Genomic DNA, 22,401 nt, shown 5'->3' with positions numbered 1-22,401 from the left:
CTGGGAATTTCATGCACCAAAAGTGTTTGATGAAATTCCTGAAAGAGTTGTGTTAGAGGTTTAAGTAATTTTTCATCATGGGAATGATTTGTTAAATGCTTGAATGATCATTAAGAGCTGTTTGTTAATGCATATTGATTCATGTTTCACAAATGGGAATTTGGTTTGAAAATGGATTAGTATAGGGGTTAATACCTTCATGAGAGGATTAACCTAGATTAGAGTTCTTAATCATTTGAATCATGTCTCATCATTGTCATCAGCATTTCTAGTTTAACACCAAGGCACCCTAACCAACTATCATGTCTAGAATCTCATGCCTCCATCATATCATATTCACATCATTTGTCATTGTCATTTGTCTTTAAACCTGTTTATGTTTATAGTTGTCTCTAGATTAATCAAAACCTATTCTTGTTTGCTTGAATTAAGAACTTGATCATATAGCTTAGTGTCTAACACCACATCTGGATTGATAAACCTCTTTGTACTACATTGACAAGGGGATTGATAGCCCTGAGACCCTTAAAAGTCCTATCTATCAACCTCTTCAACTCGGTTCGGAACTCTAATCCAAACTTTCGAGCATTCCTGGATGACCCCTACACGCCTCCCATAGTGAACCCTAGACCACCTGTTCATCGCCTACCTCACCAAATCCTCCAGCAGGATGAGAACGTCCAGATCAGTAATCGATTGGAGCAGCATGAAGTCATGATCAAGCAATTAATTGAGGCTCAAGCCGTTGCTACAGCTGCTCTTAACGAAAGGATCAACGATATATCGAAGCTTTTCAACGAGAAGATTGACGACATTGCTTCCAGGTCAAATCGATAGAGGAATGAGCGACCAAAGATGCAGCCATGATTGCTGATAGATTCAACAATATGGAGGAAGAACAAGCAAAGCATACCCACGAGCTTCCGCAATGCTAAGAAAAAGATCATGGACCTGGATTTCAAACTCGACGATGTAGAAAATGCCTTCAACGAAGCAAAGAACGAGTCTTATGACTTCACGGTTGAAGTTCCGGAGAAGGTATACAAAGTTATTGACAAAACCGAAGAGCTTGACTCAACCATAGATAATGTGGTCTATACTCTCGATGAAGTTGAAGAAAAAATTTAGGAGATCATGCAAGAACTTGGAGAAAAAAATTTAGCACCTCACATTGAAGACCTAGGCCTAGAGAGGAAGTATACTAAGCCAGAAGATCCAGGAGATCATTCAGGAAGCAAAGAAGCAAGCAAATCCAGCAACTCACCTAGGAGACACTCTCCCGCGGTTGTATCCCCTGTGACCGCGGTCAAGAGGCATCCACCCATGGTCGTGCTTGGTCTGCCTGCAGCCCACGGTCGAATCCCCGCGGTCGCGTCTCCTGCAGTCATGGCCAACTGTTGGAACGTTCCAAAACAGCCTCATCCGGCTCATACAAGCAGTTGTTCGTCTGATTCACCCTCTGGAGTAGCTAGACCCATCTTTCAGCAACTGATTTACTCTATCATCACCCAGAAATCTGAATACGAAGACAAGCCATTACCATGCAACATGGCTTTAATTTGTCTTGTGACTCTTTTTTCTTCATCTTTAATTTTTTTCTCCCGTTTTTCTTCTTTGACTCCAACATCTTTTGTCCTTATCCTTATTTCTTCACTATTTCCTGTTCTCATCTGCTTCTTTTTCTCCATGGTTTTATTCAAATTCATCTTTTTGTTTTGAGTTCTTATCATCAACTTCGACTTCTTCTTTATACTTCTACTTCTAAGTTATAAGAATTATAGGTGAATAAAAGAAAGAGCAATATATATGATTTATTAGGAAAACTATTTGTACGTCTTTTATAACAATAAATAACAATTATGAATGGGTAAAAATAAGAACAACATATAAATTATTAATTAGCAAAAACTAATTAGAAATCTGTTTAATAGTTTATTTTTATTGATGATTATTAAATTTAAAAAGTACATTATGGAAAATAATTAAAATCCGAACACAACTAAAAATCTAAGAAATTGTTAAAATAAGATAATTAAGGAAAAAAATTAAAAACAATGCAAAGAATTGATAAAACTTTACTAAAAAACATTGAATGAATCTCCAAACACAAAAGGGATTCATCGTAGAACCTGCACCTAACAAAGCAGTGTACATCATTCGAAGAGAAGAGCAAGAACCCATTGACTTGCCTCATAGAAAATTTTGACATACTCGGTATCATCGTAAATTAAACCCAAAGCATAACATGCATCTTTGAAAGTAGGGTGGACAACACCATTAATTATTAGTAGCATATAAAAACATAGATCGCAAACGACATGCAATGAAACCCTCAAGTAATAGGCTTCGCCAACGTTGGGGTTACAATTGGCTATAATACTCGGTCTAGAGTTGCTGCAAAGATGGGGATGCCATTGATGTTTTTACGATCCCAAATCCAATGGGTCAGATTCAGAATACATATACGATATGGCTTTAGGATAGTCCTAACTACACTTTAACCAACCTGTAAATTTATCATTGTAAACATAGGCAGAAAAATGTTCATCTTCTATAAAAACGATTTGAGATGGAGGCAGATGACATGGCAAAATATGAGGATAACAGAGGCGACGATTGCTACTCGCTACAGAAAATTCATAAATTTTTTAAGGAAACAACTATTAGGCAATGGATTTACATAAGAAGAACATCTAGAAGCAGAATAAAACATTTAAATCACGGATTAAAATAAAAATAAAAACAAATTTTATTTACCTGACGATACTACTGTAAGGCGAGAGATGAAATATTCAATCAGCGAAGTATGATAAAAAAATAGTAGGTTGTCATTACGGAAATGCATAAATAATAGTATATATCGATTTAAAAAAAAACGTAGATGAATTTTTTAAAACGGATGCTAGACCTTAGAAGACGGACGTTATATGTAAGCAAACAATAAAACCGATAGGAGTATATATAGTATGATGGATACTTAGGCTTTAGGCTAGTACCGACTTTGATATTAGTGGCCCATAACCAAAATCAGTGGCTATTGCTTCGAGATCGGTGGTCCATTAACAAAATTGCTGACCATAATCGAAGGAAAAGAGTCAATAGGGGTGTCAAACGGGCCAGCCCGCGCCCAACGGACCACATCCGCTGCGGATTTTTATTTTTGCGGTCTTTGATGGGCTGGCCCGCTAAGATTGCGGACAATAAAATTATGTCCAAGCCCGCCCCGCCAAGCCTAATGGGTAAACGGACTAGCCCGCGGGCTGAAAATAAATTTTTAATTTTATTGAAGATTTATAAGGTTTAGGGTTTACCATATGAAGTTTATGGAATTCTATAATTTTATTGAATGAGAAACCTATGAATATATACAGAGTATGCAAGATACATTAAAAAGAATTATACATCGAGAATTCAATTTTAGTTACTGCAAAAACTTATATAAGCATGGCAGATTCTATAAAATTGATAAAGCATAAACAATATTAAAAAAATAAACAACTTACCATTACAAAGGTGACTGAACTGTTGAATTTAGTTTTCTGCAAATAATTGACTAGAAGCAGATGTTGTCTTTGATCGGGAGAACTGAGAAGCTTTGTTTCAATTTTAATATTCTGGTTTTTTAACTTTTGAATTTCCTGCTTGGCTGCTATATTTGGGGTTTTTAATTAAGTTATAAGAGACTCTAGTAATAACAAAAGGTCTTAATTTTTTCTGAAACGTTTTTTTTTCTTTGACATATATATATTTGCGGGTCAACCCACATACCCGCATGTCTGCAACGGGTCAACCTAAACTCTGAGTCATGTTACAGGTATTTAAACGTAAAATTAGTGATTGACCTATCAGAACTAACTAAAATATCACATAACTTTTTTAATAATGACACGTAAGATACTCGCTATAAAAACTACATATCAGATTTTGACCTCACAAATAATAATATATTTGATTACCGTCTCAGATGCTTATCCAAAGATTTTGAGAGGGTCTATTCAATCTAGAATTTGAAATGGTTCGCACTAAAATGACATATTATATGTTATTTAAACATAGATTTTAAAATATAGTTTAAATAATAGTGTTAATAGATTCCAGAGTATTTTAATATCAAATCGTAACGACTTCATAATTTATATAAAATCAACTAAAAAACTTATTACAACTCAATTCTTTCCAACTATTTGCTTTAATTTGCTTTCCTGCTGGAGTTGTTTCCAGAAATCCGACGCATGTACACGAGAGTGTTACCAGAATATCTCTTCGAAACCTGGGAAAAAACAAGTGAAGATGGTTAGAACAGTCAGGATATAACGGGTAAACAAAGATATTTACAATATATTCACGATCAATGGAGTCAAATTTTTATGACATTGTTCCTAAAGAAGACCAGAGGCCATATTTCTTTTAAATTATTACTATCAATATATGTATGTATATAGATAAAAGTTGATACAGTCCTATCGTGCCTACTCAATTATAGAAACAAGAAAACCAAACTAACATATTTACGATATATTCACGATTGGAGTCAAATTTTTATGACAATGTAATGTTCCTAAATTAGAGGGTATTTTAAATTATTACTATCAATTTATGTATATAGATGAAAGTTGATACAGTCCTGTCGTGCCTACTCAATTATAGAAACAATCAAACCAAACTAACAGTTTCAAATTGACATTTGATTCAGTCAACTCAGCTGGATGTGTTAAATGAAATATAACTAAATATATTAATGACAAATTGAGGGAAGATAATCATGAAACAAACATTTTATGTATAACTTGCCAACACTTGCCATTTCAAACTTCAACTGGATAATTTTTCATTAGAAATAAAAATATATTGTATGTTCATATTGTAGTTTTTTTTGTAATTGAAGTATTCTTACCATAAAGATGGAGTGTTGTGGGAGCACGATTTTTCAAAAAAAAAAATTATCAACGCTTTCAAATTTAGAATTCAGAAATTTTCAAAATTTCCTAAATTTACAGGTCTAGTATATGCATTTCTATAGACTAGTTCAGCACCTAAACTCATCTATAAATTCAGCTCAAATGCCTCATATGTTTATTACCTCTTGACTAATAAACCATACTCAAGAAACGAAAACACTTCCCCTTCTTCCACGAATCATTTCATTGAATATATGGCAATGAAGACTATCTCCTTTCTTTCAATTATCTCTCTTTTGGCGTTAACACTTTCATTGGTCATTGCTTCTGACCCGAGCCCTCTTCAAGACTTTTGTATTGGCGTCAACACCCCAGCAAATGGCGGTACGTAAATGTTGATTTCCTACTAGTTTTTTACCCTCATTTTCATTCGATTTCTCATCCTTAACACTTTTTTGGGTACTATGTTCAGTTTTTGTGAACGGAAAGTTTTGCAAGGACCCAAAGCTGGCGACCGCGGATGACTTCTTTTTCTCAGGGCTTCACAATGCAAGAGCCGTAAATAATGCAGTCGGATCGAATGTGACAGCCGTCAATGTTAACAACCTTCCAGGGTTAAACACCCTTGGAATCTCGCTTGTCCGTATTGACTATGGAGTGAACGGACAGAACCCGCCTCATACCCATCCACGTGCCACCGAGATCTTGGTTGTCCAACAAGGAACACTTTTCGTAGGTTTTGTCTCATCAAACGGAGATGGAAATCGTCTCTTCACCAAGACACTGAACAAGGGTGATGTGTTTGTGTTTCCAGAAGGACTCATCCATTTCCAAGCCAATGTGGGACGATCTCCAGCGGTTGCATTCGCTGCTCTAAGCAGCCAAAACCCAGGTGTTGTCACTATTGCTAACACTGTGTTTGGATCTAACCCGCCGATAAACCCGAACGTTCTTGCTAGGGCATTCCAGTTGGATCCTAAAGTTGTCATTGATCTACAGAACAAGTTCTGATCATGATGTAACAAAACTTGTGTTTTGGAATTTCATTCTTGCATTTCTTGTATTCGTCTAAATAAGGATCATGCATTGTTGGTCGTTGCTTTTTTCCTTCAAATTTGTCAATGATTCTTGTTTTTATTTCATCAACAATGAATTACATTCGTGTCAGAGATTTTGTCACTAAATTTTTTTGTTCAAATGATCAATTATATAGCATATTACGATGGAAAAGTGTCTTTAAACAAGTTTCCGAAAAAACAAAAAGAATAGACGTATTTCATCGGAAAACTCAATAAGGAAGATACCATTTGTAAGAAAACTTGGAATAGAGTACATTTTCTTGTCGTCGGAAAAGAATACATTTTGTCTGTCTATCGTACTCGAAAAAAAAAAAGACATGCAGATGTACTACATTTTCTGTTATTATTATTTTTTTATTAATTTTCATTTCTCTCTAACATCTGTCTATTCTGCAATATTTTTAATGTCAATTACAAATGAGGTAAAATGTTTGCGAAAAGAATATGCAAGTCAAAGATGGTCTACAAAATAAAAAGGGAAATTTGGTATCGTAACAAGAAGATAAAAGGTATTTAAGTGAATAAAATCTTATTATTTAAAAAGAGAAAAAGTACATAACACCCCTTCAGTTTCTTTTCACTCTAGCATTTTTATGTCTTATAATATATATGTTTTTTATATTTTACTTTTTTTTTACTTTTTCTATAACTTCGTTTTCTTTTATCCAACTTTACATTTAGTTTTTCTCCCACCCTTATAGGTAAGTTCAGCTCCCAGAATTAATTTTTGAATTTCAAATTATTTCCACCACATCCATATCCTTTCATCTCCGTTTTTACGGCAAAATCGCTCCCTTCATATTCGTACTCCTCTATACAGTGAAATCTACTCCGTCTCTCTTTCTCCGTTATACGGGGAGACCTTATGCGTCAATATCACCCTAGTGTATTAAACGGCGAGTCTCTATCTCATAATCGCCCGGTCTGGACCTTCGACCATGATGAACAAATTTTTATCACTGCTGACTTTTTCTTCTGCAACAAGTATTAAAAGGTACTTGCTTCTCTGTTGCTACTTCTACTACTTCTATTTTATTGTTCTCATTTTTCTTCAGTATTGTTCTCGTTTTTGTTCAGTACTCTGCCTTTACTCGCAGTTATCTGCATCTGGATTTATTTGATTGTGTAGATATAGAATTCTCAATTAATTCAGCTATCACTTAGCTATTTACATCGTTGTTAGAAATCGCTATTCTACAAATTCTTACAAATTTGTTCTTTTTTTTTTCTTTCCAGTACCAGTGTCTTTTTTATCTACATCTGGGTTGCAACGTATTCAGATCTGCGATTGTTAGATCTTACTTTCAGTAATTGATTATCTACACAATAGGTAGTAGTCGAGTACTTGTTGTGATAAGACCGTATTTTGACCATTTTTATGGATTGTTTTGAAATATTGTTTTTATGTTCTTTATTGCTTTCAGATGTTTTTATTATGTTTTTCGAGTACTTGTAGTTTCAAGACTCTTTTCAGGAAACTTAGGAAAAACCTTAACAAAATGGATAGAAGACCAGATTTCAGCTCAGAGTCAAACCATCAGAAGTTCACCCTCAAATAAAGACTTTCTCACCATCTGATCCAGCTCAATTTTGGAGATCTTAAGGATAGAATTACCAGCTTTCCAGCACACTTTACATCATGGCAATCCAACGGTTCAATCAAAAGTTACGCGAAGAGCAAGATGTCCCGTAAACCAGCCGGCAAGCATTCCTACCCATGGCCAACATCCATTTCGCACCGGTCCCGTCCTTCCCGTCTACGGAGATTGGTCTGTCCGGCCTAGAAGCCCATTTTCAAGCTTAGTGTCAATCTCTTCCAGGGCCAGAATGGAAACTTACTATCAGGGTTGCGAGAGATAGTTGGTTATGATCACGACAGTTACGTATTCATACGTTCATGACTCGAGTTCTAAAAGATTTAGCTAGGATCTTTTAATTTACTTTTTAGAAATGCTTTGAATCGTTTATCCCCTGGAGAGAATTTCCCTAAAAACCCAGCATTTCGTCTTTATAAGTCTTCGCTGATTTTCATACAAGTTTAGTCATTAGGTTATTTTCTTATTCCAGCCGATTTTCATTCAAGCAATTTAGGTTTAGTCGTTTCTTTGTTTTTAGTTGATTTTATTAGGTTTAGTTATTAGATCATTTTGATTTCCATTTTTTCCCGTTAATATTAGTTTTTACGTTTTAAAGACATCACCAAAATCCATTAAAATATTGCATGGTTCTAGACTTCCTTACTTCATATTTCTTTCGAAGGCTTTTGCCGAAAAGAATCTCCTTCCTTGTGGATTCAATCCCTAAGTACTACAATCGATCAGCGGTGCACTTGCGGCTTATTGATTTCATTAGGGTAAAACTTGACACCCGCACACCACACCACATCAAGTTTTTGGCGCCATTTCCGGGGAAGGCATGCGTTTCCTTTTCCGAAAAACCCTAAAAGGTTGGTACATCGACTCTAGAACCTTTTTTCTACTTATTTTTGTTTTTGGTTCTCTTTGTTTCAGTTCCCGAAGTAATGGACCCTATAAATCGAAATCTCTACTACGAGGGAGGTTTTTACAACACTTCTCAAACCACCAGACATAGAGAAGAGCAATACATACGCGACCTCTTCAACTTGGTTCGGAACTCTAATCCAAACTTTCGAGCATTCCTGGATGACCCCTACACGCCTCCCATAGCGAACCCTAGACCACCTGTTCATCGCCTACCTCACCAAATCCTCCAGCAGGATGAGAACGTTCAGATAAATCATCGATTGGAGCAGCATGAAGTCATGATCAAGCAATTCATTGAGGCTCAAGCCGTTGCTACAGCTGCTCTTAACGAAAGGTTCAACGATATATCGAAGCTTTTCAACGAGAAGATTGACGACATTGCTTCCAGGTCAAATCGATAGAGGAATGAGCGACCAAAGATGCAGCCATGATTGCTGATAGATTCAACAATATGGAGGAAGAACAAGCAAAGCATACCCACGAGCTTCCGCAATGCTAAGAAAAAGATCATGGACCTGGATTTCAAACTCGACGATGTAGAAAATGCCTTCAACGAAGCAAAGAACGAGTCTTATGACTTCACGGTTGAAGTTCCGGAGAAGGTATACAAAGTTATTGACAAAACCGAAGAGCTTGACTCAACCATAGATAATGTGGTCTATACTCTCGATGAAGTTGAAGAAAAAATTGAGGAGATCATGCAAGAACTTGGAGAAAAAAATTTAGCAACTCACATTGAAGACCTAGGCCTAGAGAGGAAGTATACTAAGCCAGAAGATCCAGGAGATCATTCAGGAAGCAAAGAAGCAAGCAAATCCAGCAACTCACCTAGGAGACACTCTCCCGCGGTTGTATCCCCTGTGACCACGGTCAAGAGGCGTCCACCCATGGTCGTGCTTGGTCTGCTTGCAGCCCACGGTCGAATCCCCGCGGTTGCGTCTCCTGCAGTCATGGCCAACTGTTGGAACGTTCCAAAACAGCCTCATCCGGCTCATACAAGCAGTTGTTCGTCTGATACACCCTCTGGAGTAGCTAGACCCATCTTTCAGCAACTGATTTACTCTATCATCACCCAGAAATCTGAATACGAAGACAAGCCATTACCATGCAACATGGCTTTAATTTGTCTTGTGACTCTTTTTTCTTCATCTTTAATTTTTTTCTCCCGTTTTTCTTCTTTGACTCCAACATTTTTTGTCCTTATCCTTATTTCTTCACTATTTCGTGTTCTCATCTGCTTCTTTTTCTCCATGGTTTTATTCAAATTCATCTTTTTGTTTTGAGTTCTTATCATCAACTTCGACTTCTTCTTTATACTTCTACTTCTAAGTTATAAGAATTATAGGTGAATAAAAGAAAGAGCAATATATATGATTTATGATGAAAACTATTTGTACGTCTTTTATAACAATAAATAACAATTATGAATGGGTAAAAATAAGAAAAACATATAAATTATTAATTAGCAAAAACTAATTAGAAATCTGTTTAATCGTTTATTTTTATTGATGATTATTAAATTTAGAAAGTACATTATGGAAAATAATTAAAATCCGAACACAACTAAAAATCTAAGAAATTGTTAAAATAAGATAATTAAGGAAAAAAATTAAAAACAATGCAAAGAATTGATAAAACTTTACTAATAAACATTGAATGAATCTCCAAACACAAAAGGGATTCATCGTAGAACCTGCACCTAACAAAGCAGTGTGCATCATTCGAAGAGAAGAGCAAGAACCCATTGACTTGCCTCATAGAAAATTTTTGACATACTCGGTATCATCGTAAATTAAACCCAAAGCATAACATGCATCTTTGAAAGTAGGGTGGACAACACCATTAATTATTAGTAGCATATAAAAACATAGATCGCAAACGACATGCAATGAAACCCTCAAGTAGTAGGCTTCGCCAACGTTGGGGTTACAATTGGCTATAATACTCGGTCTAGAGTTGCTGCAAAGATGGGGATGCCATTGATGTTTTTACGATCCCAAATCCAATGGGTCAGATTCAGAATACATATACGATATGGCTTTAGGATAGTCCTAACTACACTTTAATCAACCTGTAAATTTATCATTGTAAACACAGGCAGAAAAATGTTCATCTTCTATAAAAACGATTTGAGATGGAGGCAGATGACATGGCAAAATATGATGATAACAGAGGCGACGATTGCTACTCGCTACAGAAAATTCATAAATTTTTTAAGGAAAGAACTATTAGGCAATGGATTTACATAAGAAGAACATCTAGAAGCAGAATAAAACATTTAAATCACGGATTAAAATAAAAATAAAACATATTTTTATTTACCTGACGATACTACTGTAAGGCGAGAGATGAAATATTCAATCAGCGAAGCATAATAAAAAAATAGTAGGTTGTCATTACGGAAATGCATAAATAATAGTATATATCGATTTTAAAAAAAAACGTAGATGAATTTTTTAAAAAGGATGCTAGACCTTAGAAGACGGATGTTATATGTAAGAAAACAATAAAACCGAGAGGAGTATATATAGTATGATGGATACTTAGGCTTTAGGCTAGTACCGACTTTGATATTAGTGGTCCATAACCAAAATCAGTGGCTAGTGCCGATTTCGAGATCGGTGGTCCATTAACAAAATTGCTGACCATTATCAAAGGAAAAGAGTCAATAGGGGTGTCAAACGGGCCAGCCCGCGCCCAACGGGCCACATCCGCTGCGGATTTTTATTTTTGCGGTCTTTGATGGGCTGGCCCGCTAAGATTGCAGACAACAAAATTATGTCTAAGCCCGCCCCGCCAAGCCCAATGGGTAAACAGACTAGTCCGCGGGCTGAAAATAAATCTTTAATTTTATTGAAGACTTATAAGGTTTAGGGTTTACCATATGAAGTTTATGGAATTCTATAATTTTATTGAATGAGAGACCTATGAATATATACAGAGTATGCAAGATACATTAAAAAGAATTATACATCGAGAATTCAATTTTAGTTACTGCAAAAACTTATATAAGCATGGCAGATTCTATAAAATTGATAAAGCATAAACAATATTAAAAAAATAAACAACTTACCATTACAAAGGTGACTGAACTGTTGAATTTAGTTTTCTGCAAATAATTGACTAGAAGCAGATGTTGTCTTTGACGGGAGAACTGAGAAGCTTTGTTTCAATTTTAATATTCTGGTTTTTTAACTTTTGAATTTCCTGCTTGGCTGCTATATTTGGGGTTTTTAATTAAGTTATAAGAGACTCTAGTAATAACAAAAGGTCTTAATTTTTTCTGAAACGTTTTTTTTTCTTTGACATATATATATTTGCGGGTCAACCCACATACCCGCATGTCTGCAACGGGTCAACCTAAACTCGGAGTCATGTTACAGGTATTTAAACGTAAAATTAGTGATTGACCTATCAGAACTAACTAAAATATCACATAACTTTTTTAATAATGACACGTAAGATACTCGCTGTAAAAACTACATATCAGATTTTGACCTCACAAATAATAGTATATTTGATTACCGTCTCAGATGCTTATCCAAAGATTTTGAGAGGGTCTATTCAATCTAGAATTTGAAATGGTTCGCACTAAAATGACATATTATATGTTATTTAAACATAGATTTTAAAATATAGTTTAAATAATAGTGTTAATAGATTCCAGAGTATTTTAATATCAAATCGTAACGACTTCATAATTTATATAAAATCAACTAAAAAACTTATTACAACTCAATTCTTTCCAACTATTTGCTTTAATTTGCTTTCCTGCTGGAGTTGTTTCCAGAAATCCGACGCATGTACACGAGAGTGTTACCAGAATATCTCTTCGAAACCTGGGAAAAAACAAGTGAAGATGGTTAGAACAGTCAGGATATAACGGGTAAACAAAGATATTTACAATATATTCACGATCAATGGAGTCAAATTTTTATGACATTGTTCCTAAAGAAGACCAGAGGCCATATTTCTTTTAAATTATTACTATCAATATATGTATGTATATAGATAAAAGTTGATACAGTCCTATCGTGCCTACTCAATTATAGAAACAAGAAAACCAAACTAACATATTTACGATATATTCACGATTGGAGTCAAATTTTTATGACAATGTAATGTTCCTAAATTAGAGGGTATTTTTAAATTATTACTATCAATTTATGTATATAGATGAAAGTTGATACAGTCCTGTCGTGCCTACTCAATTATAGAAACAATCAAACCAAACTAACAGTTTCAAATTGACATTTGATTCAGTCAACTCAGCTGCATGTGTTAAATGAAATATAACTAAATATATTAATGACAAATTGAGGGAAGATAATCATGAATCAAACATTTTATGTATAACTTGCCAACACTTGCCATTTCAAACTTCAACTGGATAATTTTTCATTAGAAATAGAAATATATTGTATGTTCATATTGTAGTTTTTTTTTTGTAATTGAAGTATTCTTACCATAAAGATGGAGTGTTGTGGGAGCACGATTTTTCAAAAAAAAAAATTATCAACGCTTTCAAATTTAGAATTCAGAAATTTTCAAAATTTCCTAAATTTACATGTCTAGTATATGCATTTCTATAGACTAGTTCAGCATCTAAAATCATCTATAAATTCAGCTCAAATGCCTCATATGTTTATTACCTCTTGACTAATAAACCATACTCAAGAAACGAAAACACTTCCCCTTCTTCCACGAATCATTTCATTGAATATATGGCAATGAAGACTATCTCCTTTCTTTCAATTATCTCTCTTTTGGCGTTAACACTTTCATTGGTCATTGCTTCTGACCCGAGCCCTCTTCAAGACTTTTGTATTGGCGTCAACACCCCAGCAAATGGCGGTATGTAAATGTTGATTTCCTACTAGTTTTTTACCCTCATTTTCATTCGATTTCTCATCCTTAACACTTTTTTGGGTACTATGTTCAGTTTTTGTGAACGGAAAGTTTTGCAAGGACCCAAAGCTGGCGACCGCGGATGACTTCTTTTTCTCAGGGCTTCACAATGCAAGAGCCGTAAATAATGCAGTCGGATCGAATGTGACAGCCGTCAATGTTAACAACCTTCCAGGGTTAAACACCCTTGGAATCTCGCTTGTCCGTATTGACTATGGAGTGAACGGACAGAACCCGCCTCATACCCATCCACGTGCCACCGAGATCTTGGTTGTCCAACAAGGAACACTTTTCGTAGGTTTTGTCTCATCAAACGGAGATGGAAATCGTCTCTTCACCAAGACACTGAACAAGGGTGATGTGTTTGTGTTTCCAGAAGGACTCATCCATTTCCAAGCCAATGTGGGACGATCTCCAGCGGTTGCATTCGCTGCTCTAAGCAGCCAAAACCCAGGTGTTGTCACTATTGCTAACACTGTGTTTGGATCTAACCCGCCGATAAACCCGAACGTTCTTGCTAGGGCATTCCAGTTGGATCCTAAGGTTGTCATTGATCTACAGAACAAGTTCTGATCATGATGTAACAAAACTTGTGTTTTGGAATTTCATTCTTGCATTTCTTGTATTCGTCTAAATAAGGATCATGCATTGTTGGTCGTTGCCTTTTTCCTTCAAATTTGTCAATGATTATTGTTTTTATTTCATCAACAATGAATGAATTACATTCGTGTCAGAGATTTTTCTCACTAATTTTTTTTGTTCAAATGATCAATTAATATAGCATATTACGATGGAAAAGTGTCATTAAACAAGTTTCCGAAAAAAAAAAGAATAGACGTACGTATTTTATCGGAAAACTCAGTAAGGAAGATACCATTTGTAAGAAAACTTGGAATAGAGTACATTTTCTTGTCGTCGGAAAAGAATACATTTTGTCTGTCTATCTGGTTATAGTCTTATTTGGTAGCAATTAGACATGTTGACGTACTCGAAAAAAAAAGACATGCAGATGTACTACATTTTCTGTTATTATTATTTTTTTTAATAATTTTCATTTCTCTCTAACATCTGTCTATTCTGCTATATATTTAATGTCAATTACAAATGAGGTAAAATGTTTGCCAAAAGAATATGCAAGTCAAAGATGGTCTACAAAATAAAAAGGGAAATTTGGTGTAGTAACAAGAAGATAAAAGGTATTTAAGTGAATAAAATTTTATTATTTAAAGAGTGATTTGCACCAATATTATTTCTGCGAGCTCGAATTAGGCGAATACCAGCGAAAAGAAGTTAATTAAGTGGGTAGCGGAAATCAACCAAAAAAGGAGGAGGGAAATTACAGTATACCCCTTGCTCCCTAAAGGTAGACAACGCTTTTTCTGAGCGGGACAGGGACCATGCGAACTTGTTAATTCGCATATGCTACTTTCCCTTTTTAACACTAACAACGTTAACTTTATCCCCAAAATAACTTGTCGTGTAGTAAGAGCTGTACGGATAGGTTTAGGGAGGGGACCCTAAGGACCATCAAATAAATAGTGAAGAAGATAACAACTCCCATAAACCGCCGCTAGTAAACAATTTACCTAGGGTTTGTCTACTTGTTTGTGTTCGAAAGGTATGACTACTTGTGCAGAACTAATGTGACTACTTTTTATTTGTAGTTAGATACTTATTGAACATCGGCCTTGTTTGTGTAGATGTCAGGAAGACAAATGGTGTTGTTGGTGAAAGGAAAATGGTTCTAACAGAGCAACGGCGTGTGGACTTTCTTAACGGACCAGACTGGGAATACCAAAGCGGTATTCCTTAGCGCAAGGATGACATTTTGTGAGGTAGTGAAGCTCGTGAAAGAGAAAATGGATATCAAGGAAGATGTGGGCGTAACTCTGACCTTCCAGTGGCCGTCATACATGCTGATGGACGACGGTCGTGACGCGCCACCGGTTTTGATGTCTTCCGATGATGAAGTGGCTCTTTTTGTGGAGATATGGGCAGATATCGACCAGCTGAACCTGTGCGTTACAACAGAAGGCGATTCGGATGAAGGTGTGGCGATTCCTGGAAGAAATTACTCACCTTTGGTGGTTAACAACCAAACGGAGGAAAATGTCGCAAACAACGATGGTATGAACTACATAGTAGTCGGTCATTTAGTAGTTAACTAGTGACAAATGTTAGTCATATGTCATAAAATAGTTCGCTATTATGTCAGTAACTATATTAGTTGAGATTGTTGACTGGGTAGTTAGTTACTTTTTGCAGAGTCGTCCGAGGGAGAGGGATGTGAGAAGCTGGACGAGTTGTCTGTCATCTGTTTGGCTGGCGAGGAGCCGGAGTTTGAGAAGTGTTTTGAAGAATCCGATCTGGGTAACAGTGACAACGTGGAATATGATGAGATGGAGGACCCAGTGGAGGAAATCAATCCGGCGAGAAAGGATCGTGGGAAAGGCAAGGCTAAAATGCTGGTTTACGAGAAGGGAGAGTATAGCCGCCATTCAAGCAGGTACAGTTGCGCGGAAGAGACGATTAATGGTGTTTTCTCTGAGACAGAAGAGTTTCCGGCGATGTTTGGAAGAGATGCTCCCCCCGTTGTGGATGAAGTTTCTGATGATGGTATGTAGTTGACTATTGGTAAATGTTTATTATAGTAGCTATTTACCAGGATAGTGGGATAGTAGTAACGTATTTCACCTAATATGGTGTGCAGGGATAGACAGTGCATTGAGAGACATGCGCTATGAAGGTGATGGTATTTTTGTGGGCAGAATTTTCAGAAACAAAGTGGAGTGTAAGATTAAGTTGGCTATTCACGCCATTAACAGAAAATTCCACTTTAGGACACCACGATCAACACCCAATTACATGGAGTTCCTTTGCATTAATCCAACATGTCCATGGCGGGTATACGCTTCCATCTTGGATGCGACAGGGAACTTCCAAATTAAGAAGGCCAAGCTGAAACACACATGTCCTATTGAAGACCGCCGGAAATATCACAAACAGGCCACAACACAAGTTTGGTGAGCTGATTCAAACAAGGTTTGTAGCAGGACAGAAAGGGCCCGGTCCTATCGAAATCCAGCGAATAATGCTTCAGGAGTTCCAGGTATTTGATGAACAGTAGTTAGCTATACGTAGTAGACTATCTAGTGAAATTAATTGGTTGTGTAAGTATGTGTATACTGTTTGAATGTAGGTCAACATTTCATATTGGAAGGCCTGGAGATGTAGGGAATTGGCATTGGAAAGAGCGTTTGGATCAGTATCTGGAAGTTTCGCATTGCTCCCTTCTTATTTAGAGAATCTAAAGCTCTAACCCAGGGACAGTTTGCAAAACAGAGTGTTTGGGGTGGATAGAAATGGTTGTCAAAGGTTCAAGTACCTTTTCATCTCGTTTGCTGCATTAATTGCTGGACTCCCATACTTAAGACCAGTGGTGATAATTGATGGTAAGAAATTGACTACATATTTACGACTACTTCCATAATATACTACTTGTGTATACCTATAATTACCTATGTATAAGTGCAGGGACACATCTGGTAGGCAGATATGGGGTTGTCTCATATGTGCCAGTGCCCAAGATGGGAACTTTCAGATCTACCCAATTGCATATGCGGTTGTGGACAGTGAGAATGATGCTTCTTACGAATGGTTTTTCAATTGCTTGAAAACAATCATTCCCAACGACCGAGATGTTATGTTTGTTTCGGACCGGCACGGCAGCATATACTCAGGACTCAGAAAGGTATAAAAATAGTCAACTATTTGCTACCCTACTACTTATGGATAATAATTAAGTATATATAGCTGACTATTATGTATGGCTTGGCTTGTGGTGTTTTAGGTGTACCCAGATGCCGGCCATGGTGCTTGCCTTGTGCATCTCGCAAGAAACATCACCACACGTTTTAAGGAAAGCCCGCTGCCAGGATTGATGGTTCGAGCTGCTAAATCTTATACCGTGTACGAGTTTCAGCAGCTCTTTGCCGATTTGCAGAACGTGAGTCCAAACTGTGCAAAATACTTAGTGGATCTGGGGTTGCCACACTGGACTCGGGCGTACTGTTTTGGCGAGCGGTACAATGTAATGACAACAAATGTGGCCGAGTCCCTTAACAAAGTCTTGAAAGAGTGCCGTGAGTTTCCACTAATCTCAATGCTTGAGGCCATTAGGATGAGTCTTATCAGCTGGTTTGTAAGGAGGAAAGCTGCAGCTGCCGCACAACAACACCCTATAAATCCGAAAGTGCGTGACATGATGGACGAAAACTTTCACGAATGCATGGAGCTAAAGGTAAAAAGAAAACGATTACCGAAATAATCCAATACAGGTATCCGTAGATATTTAACTACCAATTAAGCGTCTAATTATAAATAACTATGTTTATATGTAGGTGGTTGTTGTCGGAGAGGATGAGTACGAAGTTTACAACAGACATGGGGACAGATTCGAAGTGACCTTGTTTGGAAGACTTGCAGCTGCAGGGAGTTTCAGATGCTTCTCATCCCGTGCCGACATGCAATGGCAGCTTCTTCATGCAGCAAACTTGAGCTTGAGAAGCTCGTTGGAGAGGTGTACAGCACAAAGTACCGGAGATCCCTTTACGAGGGAGCTTTCCATCCAGTACCAACTCCTGTAAGTTCTGGTGGCACGGAACTACTTCCACCGTTAATGCGCCGACCCCCAGGGCGTCCTAGGAAAACAAGGATCCCATCACGAGGAGAACTGAAGGTATTTATTATTAAACATAAATATGCAACTACTTGTAAACGATTATTGGTAAGCGACTACAGTAAAATAACTGTCTATTATTCATTCTCCACATTACACAGAGGCGTTCGAGGAAGGCGGCGAGGATTTGCAGCAAGTGTCTTGGAAAGGGTCACAACAAAGCGTCATGCAAGCTTCCGGTGCATGTAAGGTAAGAAAAATGGCAGGGATGAATGGGAGATGAGGCAGGGGGAATCGGGTATGATGCACTTCAGATTGGAAGTTAGGGGACTACATTTTATGTAAATTCTTAGCTCCTCCTTATTTGAAGCTTTTTTGCTACTATGCATCCTAGAAATATGTTATGCTTGGATATTGCGTTTTGGTTTGTAATGCCTCAATTACTTTTGGGTCTCCCCTACTTGTTTTGTTATGCTTGGATTTGGTATCATATAAGATGTTATTTGGAGTTTGAGTGTTCTTAAAAATGTTTCATCTGGTTGTTTTATTAGTTTATCTGTAGGTAGAAGTCGTCTACCTGTAGTTGATTACTACTAGGCTACTCATCGTAGTCGTTAAACTTACACTGCGTCTAATAGTCAATAATTGATAGTTAACTATGGGTTGTTGTTTATTCTTTACTATTTTACACTTTACGATTGATCAACAAGCCGTTAGCTGTAATGTAATGTAAAGTTGACTATAATGATTTTAATGTGGCAAAAAATTGATAGTTGTTTATTCGTTATACTAAAAGTCTAAAGAGTTTTATAAGTCAGCAATGTATCTTGAATGTTCTTCTGTTACGATTCATTTGGCTATGGTTTTAAGTAGTCAGCTATGAGTAACTGTTTATTTTTCTTTATGACTCGGTACGATGTGAGAATCAAGACGTTAGCTACAATGTAATAAAAAGTCGACTACAAATATTTCCTAATAAGTGAAATTGGATCAACACAACGTTATAATAGTTTGACAAACACAAATTCCTATAGCGATAGAAAACATAATAGTATCAAACAACGAGAAGTTCAAATCCATGCAAACTAAATAAACAGAGTGGGTAAAGGATCAATTAGTAGGTTCCTGTGGAATGACGACGTCGGAAAGAGACGGCGGCTCGATTAAACAGAGTAGAGCATAAGCAAACTTCAGAGATGCATCCCGTACGGCATCATCAGCAACAACAATGTCTAGAGACATATTCGCAGCGTGCAATTGAAGAGCCATGAGTGCCAGCACACCGAGATGACATGAGTTTAACATTAAGAAAGGTAAATGATTACTAGGTAGTCGATGAGGACATATCTGATGACCAAGTGTAAGTAGGAATACCAGATGTCGAGGTTTGGAAGATTGGTTTCACAATTTTAATTGTGAATGGCGTGAGATCGTCGGCTTTCATCTCTGAATTGTAAGCGACTCTCCTGATGAAATGTGGTAGGGACTGCACGAGTGGTGCGACGCTTGTCTTGAGTTTCAGCTCTTTAAGGGTTGCAAAGACATTCAGTACGTAAATCTTGTGGCTCTCAAAATCGATGCATAGGCCCACCCAGTATCTGTCGTCGACTTGGTAGGGGCAATAAATGCGAGCAACCTCTGTGTACCATGAGCGCCTCGCTTTCACATACGCAGCTGAACCAGTTGGGAGTGCGACAAGTTTCTTTTTAGAGGGATTAGTAAACTACTGATGGAGCTGACTGATGCCATGAAGAAACGTGTACTCAACGAAATCGTAAGTGCATTGATCGTCGTTCAGTTCCGACAATTGATGACGCAATAACCTGATGATGCTGTCGACGGACTATCATAGACATGAGACACAAATTAGTAGTCATATACAAAACAAATGAAAGTAGACAACTATTGGGTTAGTGTTTACCACAACTGAAATCGGGAATTTTAAGTCCACGATCTCTTTCAAGATGTTCACAGAGAGGGTTACGCCATCCCAGCTTGGGAAATTCCTACAAAAAGCGGAAAATATTGTAGAATTTAACACTTACCAGCCAAAACATAAGAAAAGCAACCAATAATATCTTACTCACCGAGTGTCCTTCATCCTATTTTGGAGGAGAATTACTTGTTCAAAGTTGGGTGTTGGAAAGAAGTGAGACAGCTGAAATGGGTTCTCCATCTTTTTAACACGCTTAGGTCGAGGGACTACAAAGTCTGACATCTGTGTTGAAGGCACGGGTAGTCATTTACTCTTACGAGTAGGTAGCTGTGCTTCTGCACCCTTCTTCGAGGTTTATGCCATATTCTTCTCTTCCTGTGTGAGACCAAGAGACCAACCAGGAGGATCAATATCAGCTGGAAATTCGGTTTGTGGTACGGGGTTTGCCTCGTCCTCCCCCAACACCTACATTAGTATTTGAAATAGTTGGTGATGCACGGCATATACTTAGTTGCCTAATTTATAAAAATAGACGACTATTAATTCAAACCTGCTCGTGAGATGAGGTTCCAGGGTCGAGCGGGGCAATAACTTGGTTCTCTTCGACAGAAGCCAAGGCATCTTCCGGAGTGTCCTGCGAAACAGTATGTACAATACAAGAAATTTGCCACTTGTTCCCTAAAGTATTCATAAAAAGTAGGAGACTTTGTGAGGAAAATAGTAATTATTTAACATAGCTATAAATACCTCCTTAGGGGGAGCATCTTTGTTGACGTCTGTTTGCTCGGTTGCCACAACAGGTGCTTGTTGACAGTGAGATCCGACGGATGCGTGAACAAAGTTTACTTCGGTGGGGTTTGGGGGCTCCTCCAAGAAATCCTAGTATATATCGAAACATCATATAGTGTACTATATTGTGAGGAAACGTAGACAATTATCGAGAAGTCGACTATGTTTTGACTACATATTTATGACTACGTAAGATCAGTGGTGATAATTGATGGTAAGAAATTGACTACATATTTACGACTACTTCCATAGTAGACTACTTGTGTATACCTATAATTACCATTTGCTATATTGTGAGGAAACGTAGACAATTATCGAGAAGTCGACTATTTTTACAATATATGAAAAGTAAAGACATATCTGATCCGTGACTTCCTTGGCTTGGTTAACGGGTGAATGAATTGGGTTCACACGGCTTGGTTCACTGACTTGATCAAATGGCTGGTTCTCGGAAGGATCTACATTGACCTGCAAAAAATGTTTTTCTATCATAAGTATATGACTATGTTGACGTATATAACTACTATTAGTTAGCTACTTACTTGGACAGATGCGGATAAATCAGAAAGCACAGATGCAATTTGATTTTGCGCGAGTGTTGCATCGTCATGGACATCATCAGCATCAACATGCGGTTGGCTTTCATGGTCTCTAGCATCTCGAGATCCCTCGACATAGTCCTCTACACTGTCTTCTTGGGCGGCAACGTCGCAATCAGTAGAAGAATTGGCCGATTCCTTGTTTTTGGTTACCTTATCACTGTCATCGCCTTCAGATGAATCTGATGACTTAGTCTCATCAGAAGAGGAAATCTGTTGGAACCTAACATGCTTTTTGCGAATTGGAATTGATTTAACCCTCTTCTTAGTCTTTGTTTGAGAAGGTGGCCGGTCTGCCGATGAAGCCCCTGGTAAGGTCTGGAAATGTTGCTTAAAAGTGGATAGAGCGGTAGAGACTTCGGTACATAGATCACCGAAATCTGCGCGAAGGCTTTTTATCTCGGCTAAGATGACGGAATTGGCACCTAGAACCTTATCAATAATCGCAGTCGAAGCAGAATCGAAATCCCCGTCCGAAGGTGTATTCCGGGAGGATGAAGATGGTGCCTTAGGATTCTTTAGATGAACGCCTGCGTTTTCACCACCAATCCATGTTTTCCTTGAAAATTTTACCCCTTCGTTGATTGCTGCAAGCAAGTTGTCAACACTTTCGTCTGGGACATCATCATCCAGCTCCAAGTCGGTATTATCCAAAATATTTTCGTCGTCCGGCAAAATTGATTTCACAGCCACCTGAAAATTGAAATAGTAGGAGTAGTCAATTATTTTGAAATATGTCTATTTATAATTGACTATCAAATATGTCTACTGGTTATGTATTAGTAGTAGTCAACTATCAAAAATGTGAGTAGTATTATGAAGGTGTAAAGGACTATCACATCTGTCAAGTTATAGCATTCATCGGTTTGCAAAACAAGACAGTACTGGTGCTGTTTGTTAGTAGTTAACTACTAATAACTGACTACAATATATGTAAGGTTAGAGTTCTCGTGTGTTTGATATACTAGGTTGTAATGATTATCTACTAATAGTAGTCGCCTATATATATA

General features: G+C 37.2%; 2 protein-coding genes across 6 annotated transcripts; both read left to right on the top strand.

Annotated features, from left to right (window-relative positions):
* Positions 1–5,081: 5,081 nt before the first annotated feature.
* On the top strand, positions 5,082–5,909 carry LOC18022633 (germin-like protein subfamily 1 member 11). 3 transcript variants are annotated; one of them, XM_024158890.1, is made up of 3 exons: positions 5,082–5,282; positions 5,371–5,595; positions 5,710–5,909. In XM_024158890.1, exons 1-3 carry the CDS (start codon positions 5,153–5,155, stop codon positions 5,907–5,909), a joined length of 555 nt encoding a protein of 184 aa, XP_024014658.1. In that variant the 5' UTR covers positions 5,082–5,152. The 3 variants fall into 3 exon arrangements, with proteins under 3 accessions (XP_024014658.1, XP_024014657.1, XP_006405678.2); XM_024158889.1 differs by having other exon boundaries at positions 5,437–5,909; XM_006405615.2 differs by having other exon boundaries at positions 5,371–5,909.
* Positions 5,910–13,134: 7,225 nt separating this feature from the next.
* On the top strand, positions 13,135–14,118 carry LOC18022632 (germin-like protein subfamily 1 member 11). Of its 3 annotated transcripts, XM_024158888.1 has the most exons (3): positions 13,135–13,335; positions 13,424–13,648; positions 13,763–14,118. In XM_024158888.1, the coding sequence occupies exons 1-3, from the start codon at positions 13,206–13,208 to the stop codon at positions 13,960–13,962; spliced, it is 555 nt and encodes a 184-aa protein (XP_024014656.1). In that variant the 5' UTR covers positions 13,135–13,205; the 3' UTR covers positions 13,963–14,118. The 3 variants fall into 3 exon arrangements, with proteins under 3 accessions (XP_024014656.1, XP_024014655.1, XP_006405677.2); XM_024158887.1 differs by having other exon boundaries at positions 13,490–14,118; XM_006405614.2 differs by having other exon boundaries at positions 13,424–14,118.
* The last annotated feature ends 8,283 nt before the right edge of the window (positions 14,119–22,401 follow it).

Source organism: Eutrema salsugineum, unplaced genomic scaffold (genome assembly GCF_000478725.1).
Source record: "Eutrema salsugineum unplaced genomic scaffold, Eutsalg1_0 scaffold_14, whole genome shotgun sequence".
Classification (NCBI taxonomy): Eukaryota; Viridiplantae; Streptophyta; class Magnoliopsida; order Brassicales; family Brassicaceae; genus Eutrema; species Eutrema salsugineum.
Note: the sequence above shows the minus strand (reverse complement) of the source record. Positions and strands in the feature narration are given on the sequence as shown.